The sequence below is a fragment of the Protomyctophum bolini genome, assembly GCF_963924005.1.
Source record: "Protomyctophum bolini genome assembly, chromosome: 21".
Taxonomy (NCBI): Eukaryota; Metazoa; Chordata; class Actinopteri; order Myctophiformes; family Myctophidae; genus Protomyctophum; species Protomyctophum bolini.
In genome coordinates, this window is record NC_137882.1 from 8,512,775 (window position 1) to 8,528,353 (window position 15,579).

General features: G+C 43.7%; 1 protein-coding gene across 2 annotated transcripts in view; it reads right to left on the minus strand.

Moving 5' to 3' along the window:
- map3k22 (mitogen-activated protein kinase kinase kinase 22) overlaps positions 1-15,123 on the minus strand; it is a 61,272-nt gene extending 46,149 nt beyond the window's left edge. The window contains exons 1-3 of one of the 2 annotated variants that reach the window (XM_080793374.1): positions 14,732-15,123; positions 3,703-3,786; positions 1,893-1,937 (exon numbers count right to left, since the gene is read on the minus strand). In XM_080793374.1, coding sequence (XP_080649500.1) covers positions 1,893-1,937; positions 3,703-3,721 — 64 coding nt within the window. In that variant the 5' untranslated portion in view covers positions 3,722-3,786; positions 14,732-15,123. The remainder of the gene's footprint in view (positions 1-1,892; positions 1,938-3,702; positions 3,787-14,731) is intronic. The other variant, XM_080793375.1, reaches the window with a different exon arrangement.
- Positions 15,124-15,579: the final 456 nt, after the last annotated feature.

Below are 15,579 nucleotides of genomic sequence, written 5' to 3' on the forward strand. Positions count from 1 at the left end.
CACGCTGGGAGCCCATGGTGTTTAAAGGGGCAGCTATAGCATTAAAAAGCCTTTACTGTGTAACTATAAGAGCCTGAGCGCAGAGCGATGCCAGCTTTTTGGGTCTGGTGTCGGCCCTGATTTTGGAGAATCCTAGTCCACAGATTACTGATGTCTTTGACCGATATATTTTGTCGTTTTTTTTATGTTTTCTAATCGATTTGATATTTTCTAATCTATTAACTTTAACTAGAATTAGTTTTTATTTTAACCACTTAAACCCTATTGAAACAAATCGTCAACAATTTCCACCTACACTATAACGTCCAAAATAGGGATTCTAGTCAGGTTGAAAGTACCGGGCGACAGGGCTTTTGCTTGTGCTGCCCCAATCCTGTGGAATGCACTCTCAGAGAAGCCAAACCTCTCTCAAAACTCACCTCTTCAACATGGCTTTCCCCCAGCTACTATCTTATCACTGATATTATTGATTTAATTCCTTAGTCTTGACCTTTTCTAGTTTTCTTAATGTTTTTCCTAATAGTCATTTTTCTTTTGTTGGTTGTCTGTCTGTCTTTGGGTATAGACAAGTGCTACATACATTTGAGATAGTGTTAATATAATTGTGCATAATGTCGTCAAAAAAGGCAAATAACAGGCTTGCTTTGTAAAGACACTGCATGTGAAGCAGGTTGCCTCGCTCTGCTCCCACACACACACACAGGCCCCATGAATGAAGACATAGAGGGGATTTCCTGGTGCTGAAAAACACACATCATGGCAAAGGCATCCGCCAGGATTAACAGCCAGGGCCAACTGTGTCCTCACTGAAGCAGCAAGCTGCAGAGGCCTGCAGTCCCTGAGCTCACTGCCACGGCTCTGACGCACAGCATTGTACTGAACACACACACACACGGAACACACCATGGACACACACACACACACACACACACACACACACACACACACACACACACGCTCACTGCAGCCATAAGCCTGAGGTTAAAAGCAGTGATGCTTTCTGCTTTTTAAAAGTAAGTTTGTAAAAGTATCAATACATATAGTGATAGATATAGGCTTGTATTCAAAATATGTACAATAGCATTGGCATCGAAATACACTTAAAAGCAAAGCAGAGGTTTTGAAGTACACACCGAAACTGTGACCCACCTAATTGAACACCTAATGACTGAAGAGATTAACTCACTGGAGTTAATGTTTGACTATACGGCCATTTCAGCTCCGAGGTAAGATCGAATCTGCCGATGCAAAAAAAAAAAAACAACAGAAAGCCCTCGGCCATGCCAGGTTAATCCTGGGTGGGCCGAGAAGTGGCACGGTATGTGTTTTTACTTGTTCTGTACTGGAGCGGTCCAAAAGGTATAGTGCAAACAAACACTTATGGCTGTGTTTTTCACTGTGTGCTGAAACAATGCAGACCTTATGAGGTCTTGGAAGGGTTTTGTGCATAGTACCATTGCTGTCGGGCAGAAACCTTCCGCACAATGCATCGCCACGCGATGCGAGCTTGTAGATCTGATATGATATTTTAGCTTTTGTTATTTTCTCAAAAAGTCCATTTAAATAGACATTAGATCCATTGGAAACACTTTCCATTTGCTGAAACTTTCCACCCGACATTGACGGTTGTTGGTTATACCAGTGGTTCTCAACCTGTGGGTCATTATTTTGGTGAGGACAGTAAAGTGGACTTTTAAGACCTAAAAAAGACGAGTCAAACCAAATGTAATGCCTCAACTCCTACAATTCCAAGTGCTTGTCAGGTGTGGGGGTCCTCAGTTCAAATATGATTATTTTTGGGGGTCACGGCCTGAAAAGGTTGAAACCCACTGGGTTATACCATTAAAGAACATGCCGCCTGGCTCAGTGCAGTCAGAGGATACAAGACATACCTTGTGAGTTCCTATGCTGTCCGAGCCCATTTTGGAGACCGTCATCTGTTAACAGAAGAAGTCAACAGACTCAACACGGTTAGGCCCGTCACAATTATTACATAATCGCCATAATCACAATTATTTGATATACCGGTAATCACAATTATTTTTAAATAATCGTGAATCGAAATAGCAGATCTACAAGCTTACAACACATGACTTTGTGACATGTAGTAAGCTTGTACATCAACTACCTGTATTTCCACAATTTTGTTAAAAGAAAATTGGAGACAAAAATATTTAAAAAAAAAAAAGATTAAATGTGTCAGTGATTTCTTTGTATATTTCGTTATTTCTCATATCTGCCATGTGCAATTTGCATATATATATACAAATTGTAACATTCCAATTAGGGTCCGCCCTATCAATTAGTAACGCCCAGCGCTCAAGACGGAGATTGATCAAAAGGACAGACATTATTGATATCAATACCGATCGCATCGCTCCACAGGCTGGGAGCAGTGGGACGTCATGGAAAATGTTCCCCCCCCCGTTTAGCCGACGAGATGGAAAATCTTAAAATCTAAATCATTCCGTCCAATATGTGTTAGACGGCCCACCGCTGTCCCATCGCTAGTCGCGATAGAATTAATCATACCTCTCGCCTCAAGAGTATTTCGGCTACATCTAGCTACTTCAGCCACATCCGGGATAACATCCGGTCCGTCGCTAAATGTACTCCGTTGCTATAAATCTCTGGGCGCTATGATTTAATGGATTAAATAACCCCAAGCGTTCGGGTGTTAAATGTGTAATGGTGACAGCCATAAACACCTGTAGCCCGCCGCCAACACACAGCAGCTTAGTGTGGGTAATACGTGTGCGGGGCATAATTCATTCGCTGTGGCTTGGGTTTGAATGGAAAACAATGGCCAATAGATATTGATCATACGTTCTACCGTTGTTTACTGAGGTCAGTGTGAGAAAAGCACGTCCAGGCTGACAGCTCCCCTCACCACAAGGTCCTGTGTACGTGCAAGTGCAACATGGGAAGTTGGTATTGTTTGGAAAGTGTGTGTGTGTGTGTGTGTGTGTGTGTGTGTGTGTTGTGTGCACGTGCGTGCAAATGCACGTGCCACATCTTCAACGTTTATACTGTAACATAGGAATGTAGCACTGTATACATACTGTAGCAGGCACAGTATATCTTATATACTGTATTTGAGCTGGCAGTGTCTTTTATGGCCATGATTGATACCAAGACAAATCAGCGTTGTTAGGCAACAGTTTCTGTGTGAGTGTGTGTCTGTGTGTGTGTGTGTGTGTGTGTGTGTGTGTGTGTGTGTGTGTGTGTGACGTCAGCCAGGCCAGAGTTGGACCAGTGACAGAGAGAGTGATAAAGGGAGTGTGAAGTCAAGACCAGAGGTCATTCAACACAGTAGAGACAGAGAGAGAATGGGAGAGGGACGCAATATACAGTAACCCAGCCAATATACAGTAGAAATATAATCACGATTTATTTTTGTATTTCTTGTTAAAACATTAAAAACGTGGTGAGAAGCGAGATATATACATATACACACTGTATACAGTACTGTATATGCAAAACAAAGACACCCAAAGAGACATGTATACAAAAACAGCCCTCTGGAGTCTATAGAGTTGTTAACAGCTACTTCAGTTTTCGTCCCTCCTTTTGGACTGTGTCTGAGCAGCTCTGTTACTACAAGAGTCTCTCTGCTAAAGGTGTAGGTATACATGTGCGTGCGTGCACATCCAACTATGTATGTGTAATGTATATGCGATGCAGGCATGCAGCATTACTTACCCATGTTTACTGTCATCATCAGGAAGTGGCCCTGTTGAACTTGAGCGCAGAGCTCAACTTCTCTGACCTGGTAGAGTCTTCACCCTGACAGCGTGGGGGAGGGGGAAACAAAACAGGGTTTCAGACCAAGAGAGCCTTCTTCATCCTCAAAATGTGCCATGTTTCTATGTACAGTATACGTATGTCTGATGCGATAGGGCAGTGACAAAATAACCAGAGAGGGTACACTTGTAGGAAGTTTCAGCACAACGCTTTCAACATCGGCCTTGCTACTTCTGTAAAGTAATCACGATTCACCACCCCAACAACAACATCACAGAAATATACTGCAGTTATAAAAGGCTGCAATTCCATTACAATTTTCAGGAGGTGGCTCAGGAGGTAGAGAAGTGTGTGTGTGTGTGTGTGTGTGTGTGTGTGTGTGTGTGTGTGTGTGTGTGTGTGTGTGTGTGTGTGTGTGTGTGTAGTGAAGTGAATAGGTGAATGAAATGCACAATCATTGTAAAGAGGCTAAGAATCAAATTCCAAATGCATTCAGACAGGCGTCAGTCACACCGTTACATTAAGGTGGAAAGGCAGGTGGTGGGGAGGAATTCCATTCTCTGATAATAGCTAAGAAACTGAAAGAGCTGTCTTTGCCAGGTAGGAGGAAACTGCTCAGTGGTTAGCAGTATAGGGCTGGGCGACATGACTTCAAATGAATTAATGAACACTTTTTTTTTAAATTGAGAAAATAGCAGTTAGCAAATGGTCTGGGCCAGAGTCATAGTAGAGGTTAAACTGACCCCCAAAGTGTATTAAAGGGAAATGCCTCTTTAAGGACATGGCCAAATGCTCACAATGGGCAGCATTGTTCACAATGGTAGGGAAACAAAATAATACAAATCTATAAAGCAACGGTTACACAGGACATCTGTTGCTGACTTGCTGCTTTAAGTGTTGCACAATCGTAAATTGTTTACATCATCAAGCATGCGTCCGACGAGCGAGAATAAATATAAAAGGCAAATATGGCTTGGTTAACCCATTCTGAACGGGAACCCATTTTGGTGTTAGCATCATGTTATGCTTTAGCTATTGAAAAATAGCAGATCTACAAGCTCATAGCGCGCCACAGAGTGGCGCGCTACGAGCTTGTAGGTCTGCTATTTTTTGAAAAATCGAAGAACGACTGACATTTTTTTAATCTGATCTCAGGTCAGAATGGGTTAATCAAACCAGTGTGTGTCCGGTGGAAACCTCGTATGAATCTGATCTCAGGTCAGAATGGGTTAAAAAGAACAGGGAACTATTGCACTGGCATGGTGTCGCTGACCACACATGAAAGAGATGAGGAACAAGGAAGAAGCCACAAGACAGGTGGTCTGCCAACGCCACTCCACCAAGACACACACACACACACACACACACACACACGAGAACAGTACAGCCCCCGTCTTATACCATTAAGATCTGAGGCAGATTCTACAAACAGTTTTCTGGAGAGACAAAAATATGCCAGTGGTCCTCAAACCTTTGAGACTTAAAAGGTTTATAGGTTTATAGTACAATTATTTGTATTTTGCTGCGGGGACGCCCATCTCAAAATATGTTGTTGCATGGACCCCCAGAAGCAAAGATTAGAGTAAAAACAATTCCACGATTTTTCTACAAGCTCATAGCACGACACGAAGTGGCGCGCTATGAGCTCGCATATCTGCTGTTTTTGAATAGTAATGAAATAATGGTTAAAGTGAGGTTAAAATCTAAAATTACAGAGATGCTTTCCCGGTTTTAATGGGTTAAGCCAGCAAGTCACCAGATGGCCCATCTGCTTAGCCCCTCTGCCCAGCATGATGCCAGGCTAGTGAGTACCCACTGATCGCCGTCCCAATACTCCACACAAGTACCTGGCAGTCGGAGCCCTGCTCCTTGGGAGATCAGATGCTAATCGCCATTATTATGCTTGCAGCTCTAAAAATAAGAAACCCCCCCCCCCCCGCAGCAGATGAGGCCTCAAGAAATGACACGGAACATATTACAGCTAGGCTACGCAGTGTGCACAATCCACAACTACATCGCTTGCACACTGGCGTGTTTTGCTCTCAGAAATGTGGATAACATCACTCATTTGGACCGGGCACTGGAGTTAGTGAAATAGTTTCCTTTGTCACAGCACATAAGAGTCTGCCTGAAATTAATTAAGAGGAGGAGGATAACATGGGTTGGAAGTTGGAACATGGCTCAGAGAAGGGTTATGGGGAGTTATAAATTACCAGGCAGACAAAGAAGAGCCAAGCTGTCCAAAAACCACACAACGCAATCCTTATTGCGTTCATTGGAATGAACTGAGAACACGCTGTGCGTGACAGCGTGTTTGTGTGTGTGTGTGTGTGTGTGTGTGTGTGTGTGTGCGCCCGCACACACGCCACGCGCGCTGTTGGGTGTTAACCTATTTTTATTTTAAAGGTACCTCCTGTGCTCCAATGGCTCAAATGTAGTTATTATTTAGTCACAATATTTTGTTAATGCTTTTCTATTGGTTCAATATTTATCAAACCCAGAGACAGATGTAACCACTTTAACTAACTTACTTTAACTAAGATTTTCAAAGAATAGCAAAAACAGTAGATCTGCAACCTCACAACACAGTAACACACAGTGATACGTAGTATGTAAACTTGTAGATCAGCTATTTTTGCTGTGACACTGACTGTAGCATGACAAAGCAGGGCAAAACAAACAAACATACCAAGTTGAAATATGGAGATACAGCACATACGAGGTTTCCACCCGACCGCAACAACATGCATCCTTCAGATGTTACATGACTCTCTCTTGCTAAGATAACATTGGCAGGCTCGCTCCTAGCTGAGAGTCCGTGGGAGTAATCCCCCCCCCCCCCCCCCCCGGGGGGGCAGGAGGGTGAGGGGATGAGGGGGCTGCTCTACTCTCCTCTGCTCCAGGGCCTGCAGTGGACACAGACAGCATCATGACCTCATCACGTCTGACCTCACCGCTCCGGAGCTCAAAACCCATTTACCATATTTCAGACTCAGAGGACAAATTAAAACGTTTTGCAATGTTTGTCAGACTTCGCAGAGTTGACGTTCCCCCCCCCCCCCTGCTCCAACAAACAAGGCAAGCCCTGTCATCTGTGGCAGCCAACAAACACAAGCTCTCGCCAACGGGGATCGATTACGAACGGATAGAACGGCGACGCGGTGAGGGGCTCAGAGATGAACACAAGTAATAAGACAACAAACGGTAGAAGCCTGGATTGGATGCGATGTGTGCCGAATAAAATCTGCTGCTGGACTTGTCACTTGTCTACGATCTCTGATTAATGCTGACACACTGCCAGCCAGACAATGACAGCTCAATCACTGGATGGATTTAAGACATTTGAGTGCTACCCAAAAAACAAGAGACGTACCGATAAAAAAAAGGTCCTTCCCAATGCCTTCCCGATTCCATAACGTGTGCATCAGTTAATGTTAACAGTACAGTAGGAGTATAAAACAGCAGTGCAACATCAACTGAAGCATTCGAAAAAATACAAAGAATGAATTACTATGAATGACAAATTAGTAAATGACGCATGGCAGAGGCATAGGATGCATTTTAGGCAGTGTCGTTCGGCTAGCTTTTTCGACACTGGTACTGGAATCGGAACAACTCTAACAACTTCCACCTAAAAACATGCACATTCCATCTGCACTGCTGACCATATCTCACATAGAAAAGAACAACAAGCTGCAGCCAGATGATGTCAGACGACTTCATTTCTGAGCACAGCGAGCATGATCACAACAATAGGCCGTCTGAATTATGGTGTCATGGCCAGGAAGCCGAGGTTTGATTTGTGTTCCACCGTTGCTTAGGTGACTTGACTGTGCTCTATTATAAAAAGGTCAACAGCGGGGGTGTCCCGTCTGCTAGGACCTGGCCAGGATAGTGTCGCGGCCACCCTGCATGAGTCAGAGAGGTTACGCTGGCCGATTCTGGGAAGTGAGACAACAGCTCTCCTCCTTTTACACAAGGTCTGCTGTGGGTGGTTCTTCACGCAGGGAGGGAGTTACTCTAGACGAGGACTTCTTTCAGTATTTGTGCAAGGGTTCACCGGTGCATGGAAAGAAGTCCGCTTTAGTGGGGCTTCAGCACCTATACGCCATAAACTTGGATTCCCTAGCTTTGTGGAAAATGTCTCAAAACGGAATATTGCTGAGAGAAGACATGATGTATCTGTCTGGTTACGGTATAGTCAGTGATTTTTCTTCTCCCTTTTAACAAGACACCCCTGACTTAGAAGGATACAGCCTTTAACGACTCCTTCCAGAGGAAAGTCTCGCTTTTTATTTGGTGCTGACCCAGCCCTCTAATTCAACTGAAGTGAGTGCACTCTAAAAATGACCCCCTAATTCACACCTCTGTGGCCTGCAGTTTTACTTTAAACAGCAACAGCTTCAACAGCACTGACTGAAGCCTCTTCATTCACTCATTCGTCCGTTGACATCTCTTCATATGAAAGGCGTGACACTGAATTTTATCCCATTTTCATTTCACTCTGTAAATGCCCAACGAAAGGTGATAGACCCATGAAGTACAGCATACCAAGGCTTAAGAAACTCGAGCACAATGAATGGATAGAGGGTGTACTTGTACCAACTAAGGAACTCTGTCCCATGTTACTGTCAGAAAACGACAGTCGTGTAAGAGGATATTCCTCACTCCTCGATGTGGGTGAGGGCGCTATAGATCAGAGATAAATAGTCTGCCATTATCATCCACCAACCACACAGGCTGGCTAAAAATAGCCCCCAGAAGATGGAACGACTCCCCTCTCAGTCCACTTTATATCAACTCGCCGGCTAAAGAGAAACATATTTTCTTTCTCCCGATAGGAATCTAACCACCATCTGTAACGAAAGCTGTCTTTTCCATTATGCCACGACATGCTATTACAAGCACATTCATTCATTGTGTTTCTCCACCCGAATGTAGCCATGCAGAGCCAGCCCTCGTGGACTTTAACTCATTTCATGAGACAGGGTGTTAAACAGCTGTGGTCCACAGAGATGCATTAAGGTTTTTCCTTTATGTTTTGCTGTGCTACCAAACCGTTTAGCTGTAAAGTGTCTCGGTTGAAGTCGGTTCTGGGCTGTTTGAGATGCAAGCAGAGCGAGTGTGGCAACGGAGAAGCAAAAGCAATTTCGCAATTTAACAAAGAGTGTGACAATGAAGACGCAAAAGCAATTTCACAATTTAACAAACAAAGACCACTGAATGACTTCAATACACCCACTCTATTCAACCACCCTCCAGTAAACTACAAAACTAAACTGCATCTTCCTTTCTCGTCTCATACTTGAATAGGTCAACATAAACAATCCATTAAAAAAAGAGGACATGTGAGCAATAATGATATTTTTCATTTCTTACTCAATAAACAATCATGGCCTCTGTGTTTATTTATGCATCTCATTCCTCTGGAGTAGTGTTATCTACCACTGGCCATAATGCTGATGACGACATTGTCTTTATGGCCAGACTAGCCATGCAGACATAGCTCAATCAGGACAACTTCCTCTTGTTTTTATGACAGGGAATAGGGCAGAAACCCACTAGACAGACCATAGGGCCGAGAAACCAAAGTACTTTAAGCATTGATTGAAGATTCCCTGCGTTTAGCTTGACATTAGACTCTATTGTAACAGAAGCTGTTCAAAATAATTTCTGCTCTAACAGTATTGTGACCGAGATCTAAATAGGCCTTCTTGTATTTGGACCATAGAGTGTTATCTTCACAGCAGGGGTGTTTTCACAGCTCCTGTCGCTGTCATTCAACAACTGCGTCAAGGTTTCTATTCTACTACACTATTCTCGTTTGGTTGATCCAGCAATACAATTGATGGTGTCCATAAGTTTAACAAGCCTATATGTCTGAGTATGGACGCTCTTCCCTTAACCAGTTAGCGTTACTGTACTATCCCTTAGTATAGTGATGACGAGTATATACTAAGATATGACACTTCTCATATCAGTGTACGATATAAGATGGGTTATACATTGGTGATCTGGGCCTGCTGGGGGCTAGAGGGCTGTTGCCCAGCCCTGCATGGCCTGGGGTATGTTGCCATGTGTTTCTGCCTGAATCTTCGTAAATAAACTGTCAACACTTCACCCTGACTGGATATTAATATTTTCCATAATACTATGCTATACGTAAATGCTGAGCACTGTCTGTTGCCCCCAATGAACGATAAAGCCATCACATGCTAAGCACTCACAATAGCAAATGCCACTAATCATCACTCCCTCAAATGCAGTCATCTGGATTCTGGATGGAGATAGCACTTTAAATGAAAACTAGAAAAAGTGCCCCATGCGAGGGGCACAGGTCTCCACCAGGATAATAGTGCCAATCCTGCAAACTTTAGAAGGCAATCTTAGCAAATCGGAAGTCTGTGTTGATCACATGACTATAGAGATAGCATAAGCGTATACCGATTTGTGTGATTTATGGATAAAATGTGTACGAGTAATATAAAGAAATGTGTTCTGCAAAGATAGGCCTCATGGTAGTGCTACAACAGGCCGTTCTGGAAACTTTGGGGCAGAGGTTTGTCGTTAGCATCAAGGGAGGGAGTCCACACACCCCGCCAAGTCTTCATAACTTAGGACAAACTTGTATTATGGAGTAACCAGCAAGTATCTCTCAACATGCTTGTGTGAGTGAAGACAGAAAGCCTGCCTCTAGTGAGTCATCATGGTGGCCTTTGACCGACAGCCCTCTGGTCAGTGGGCGTCTGGTGCCCTGGGAGGAGCAGTGGCCCAGTCTTCTGTGATTTCAGCAGTGGTTCCAAGGAGATAGCTGGCTGACAGTCAGACAGAAATACAGACACGTACGCACACACACACACACACACACACATACTGTTACCATAGATACACAGTACAGTAGTACCATGCTCCCCATCTCATGACTTCTCACTCATCATTGAGAAGAGAGCTGAATGGAGAGGAACTGGAAGCTTTCTCTTTATCAGAAACTATGGTTACTTGTATAAAGGAAATCCTGAAATTGTGGTGAGAGTTGACAGTAGCATGGACTTGGGGCAGTTTTTTTTTTTATGCGAGATGAGTACCACTTTTCCATGTGTGGGCTGAGAGACGCTTGCACTTCCCAGGAATAGTCTGCCCACGCTAACTCAGAGGAGGTAAACACAACACTATAACTCAAAACACTCTTCAAGAATGACAAAGATGTGCGCCATACTTGTACTAGTCAAGACTCTAAAACTACTGGGGTATTAAACAGGGGGCTCAGGGACCCCTAGGGGGTCCTCAAGAGTTACTACAGGGGGGCCGCCAAAACTTTGTATGATAGGACCTTTTTCTAAAAACATTAACCACTTCAACCCTTGAATCCCTACTCTGAGGGGAACATTAGCCAGAAAATAGCCGATCTACAAGCTCACAATGCCTCGCACTGGGACAACACTCTCAGCTAAGCTAAGGTGTCCTTGGTCTGAAAAACGTTGACGACCCTAAACCCATTTCTTTCTTTTGTGGCCTCCATGATCACAATGCCGTCCGTGCCATCATGAAGCGAGAGGCCTTTAATTAAAGTAGGGACGGGCGATATGACATTTCTGGACAATATCAATATAATGAATTGCTGTTATGGCCGATAACCTATATAAACAGATGTTGATATGATCTCATTCGGTATTAAAGAAATAATAATTTTGAAAAACATTCTGAAAAAAACATGGTTCTTTATTCCAAAACTAGGGATGCACCGTTATTGAAATGTTGGCTGTTCAAAATGCTGCACATGTCCTGCTCATCCAGAATTCTATCCTCAGAGATGCTATGAGTGATCTGGCTCTGCATTTCCTCAACAAAATGAAGAAATTTGTTGCAAAAAACAAACTAAAAAACATGTTTATATTACTCCTGGTGGAGACCTGTGCACAGAAGGGCACTTTTTCTAGTTTTGATATCGATCCAACACCGATATTGGATTTTAAGGCCAATATCAGATATATATGATGACCAATGAGTTGCCCATCCCTACTTTAAAGTAATGTTCTCTGTTTGAGACCACAGAGAGCGTGACCGTGGAACCACTTGGCCTGCTGTGAGACACAAAAGACGAGCCTGCGAGAGGAGCGATAAACTCTTGGGGTCAGACCCCGTTTTTGATCAGTGTCATCAAAATAGAATTAGAGACCGCCGCTTCCGTCTCTGCCTGGCATCCACTGTGGGATCCTGCGGCACTATCAGCCGCCCGGACTGTTTTGCTTGAGGCACGCCAGCCATATCTGTGGGCGGTTTCCCACTTGACAGTTTTGATTCGCACTCCCTCCTGGTCCACCAATGGCCAGCTTTAAGGCCTGTGGGCATGCCGACATGCTGATTAACACATCCTGTAGATCAAGGATTTGTTGCACAAGCGGCAGCCCCTCTGAGTGTGTGTCTAAAACTGACTGACACTGTCCTAGAAAAACACTGTCCACATGTATCAAATATTAATCTACAGTATAGAATTGCCCACCCTGGACCCTCGCCAATTTTCTTACAGGAAAAATAGACCCACGGAGGCTGCCATAGGCTGCCTCTGAGGCTGGCCATTATTTGGTTAATTGGTTCCAGCTCCGGACCAACTTTTAGGCTTCTGAAACAATTAATTTTCAGTGGAAACCATAGACTGTAGAAATTACCAAACTGGTGGTTAAATCCTGGTGGAAAAGGGGCCATAGTATGATAACAACCGGTTACGGCGGAAACGGTTCCCGTTCCTCAATGTTGGACCCGGTTCCTCCGGTTCCGGTCCACTCCTGAGCCCCCTCCTCTAGACCCTGAACACAAGGCCCCACAAAGCTCCAACTTGGCAACCAAGTTCATTGATGAGTCTGACAGTAATAGTCCTGATGACACACCACAGACCAGGATTAGATGGTCTACTCTACAGGAAAGAGGTCATGATTGTGGTGCAATTTAATATAGCCCTGTCACAATTATTGAATAATCATCTGATCACAATTTCATCGCAATTTCATTTTGCATAATATCGCCAAAATATTTAATCTGCTGTATATTATAAATTAAATCTGTTGAAAGGTAGCCAATGTGCAAGCTCTGCAGTCACGACAACGCGTCGTGAACTTGTAGATTGGCTAATCTCTCAACGTCAACAAGACCAAAAGAACCGATTGTGGAGTAGAAGAAGAGATGTGGGAGGCTGGACTCCATCGCCATCAACACATCTTCGGCGCAGACGGCAGCTTCCTCAAGTGTTCACTTCACAGCACAGAGGAGTAGGACCTAACGTGGGATGATGAGCACACCGGGCCTGTGGCAAAGGAAAAGACTCAGCAATGCCTGAGAGCATCCTCCTGACTGGATGCACCGTCACCACCTGGCAAGGGAACAGCAGTGCTCTCAACCACAAAGCACTGCAGAGGGCTGTGCGGACGGACACCCCAGAGCATCAGTGGACGAGAGTGTCACACCATGATCCAGCATACAGTATAAACAGTATATACTGTATACGGATGGTGTGTCAGCAAAGTCTGTAAAAATGATCAAAGACAAACCATGCATGGACCGTTTCAGCTGCTACCATATGGCAAGTGGTACTGCAGCCTCAAGGCCCGGACCAGTATAGGCAATGGGACAGCAATGGCAAACAGGCTAATGAACAATGGACCCCAACGGCCTATTGCTTTATGCATGTTATTACTCACAAGCATTTTAACATTCAGGTCCATAATATAATTAACAAGTATCAAAATAGTGCGGTTCTTTTCTTCCCAGTGCTTTCTTGGCTATACATTCATTAATGAACACACACACAAACTAGTATACACATAAATAATGCAATTATTATTAATATTAATATTAATAATAATAATAATAATAATAAGGCAGTGCCCTACACCACATATTCAGGGATCATTGGTCCCTGAATTGGCCAATGCTGGGCTGATGATTCTATTATTTAAAATATATTGTGTGTGTGTGTGTGTGTGTGTGTGTGTGTGTGTGTGTGTGTGTGTGTGTGTGTGTGGGGGGGGGGGGGGTAGGTTATTACAGTAAAAATGATGTAATAATGAAGTATATTGCTTCTTAAATATCCAATCTGGTGAGTTGCTTCAGGCATACATACATTATGAGAGGCTATAGCCTGGGACCTGCATGAAGTTCACCCGAATTCCCCCCCTCTACCATGGAATCAATACTCCAAGAACAATGGCCTCCGGTTTGTTTTCTGGTATAGATTCTCTGGTGGGAAAACTACTAATTGCCTTGGAATACATAAGTGAGCATAAGAAAGACATGGCTAGGAGAAAGAAGGAATACATCACAATTAAAGGCCACATGCCGCAAGGTCTGTTCCTCCTTCCAATGAAAGCCCTGTTTAACTTCACCATAGTATTTGGATCACGTGCGAACTGGAAGACTGACAGTGTGAGAAAAGGAGATTTTCTCACACAGGCCAACAGTGAAACTAGACAGAGACTGACTCCATACCACTCACAACCAAACAACCAATGTATACATATTTTACACAAACTCAATACACACACACACACACACACACACACACACACACACACTTTGTTTGGAGTTAACTCAAACATAAACAAGTGCTCTTATCTGAAAATAGCATCTTATAGTGTGCTAACATTCTGATCATGGCTGGTGTGGACTGTGGAGCCTGGGGACATCATCACATAACTAGGAAATACTGTGTGTGTGTGTGTGTGTGTGTGTGTGTGTGTGTGTGTGTGTGTGTGTGTGTGTGTGTGTGTGTGTGTGTGCGTGTGTGTGTGATAGCATAGATTCTCATTTTTAAACTGTAGTTAAATAAACAAAATAAATCACAGTATGTCTGTGCAATGAGGAAGACTGTTCTATGCAGTGTTGCAATTTAACTGTACAAACCTACATCAATTGGAAAGTGGGAAATGAAACAATAAGTCGTGGTTATTAATGTTGTTAATGTTTTAATTTTGTACAAAACAAAGCATGGATTTACCTTGTTACCTGCAGGGTGCCTTCATTCTTTGGTAAACACACAAGACGTGCCTGCACTACTTGTATTGGGTGCTACAGTGCAGTTATTAAAGGATCAAAGTGGGACGAAAAAGAAAGGCAAAAAAAATCCAGTAGATGCAGCTTTCCAAAAACACTATCCCGGAAACTGCGCGCGGCTCAGTTGTGGTGGAGCGCAAAAACAATTGCAAAAAATGAAATAGAAATGTTGTTCAACCGTGCATTTGTTTTACAATCTCCTCCCAGGTGCATAAATAATCCAGGAATATGCCAGCAGTCGCCAAGTACAACGCCGAAAAAGATTGCAATGGCTGCTGTTCTCGCTCAGAGTAAAGTTTCCAATCGCTGTGTGCGTCTGCTTGTCTTCTCACTACACTGAGAGAGAGGATCTGCTGTTTTTTTTTCCCATGGAGCGTTTGGTTCTGATGTCAGCAAGAACGTGAGCTTCAGGAAATGGTGACGCGCTCGGCTCTCGGGGTACAGCGCTTCGAAAAAGACCAAACTACAAGCTCACACCACGTAGAGCGCTGAGACGGTGTGGGCTTGTAGATCTGCTATTTTCGGGCGCGCGACACGAGGCGCGGACCCATACCAGTCTAGCTCAGGCTCGTGCTGGCATAGGGTAGTATTTACCGCCCTCTGCTGGACACCATGAGACAATTGCATTTGTTTTTGATTGATTGATTGATTGAAAATGGTAGTATGCAGAATGAGTACATATCAAATGAAAGCACAAGTCAATACCAAAACTGTTGCTATGGACGACACCATGATAAAGCATTACACTTGTTTACAACAGGGTTTTCAATACAACCATTTTCAATGCATCAT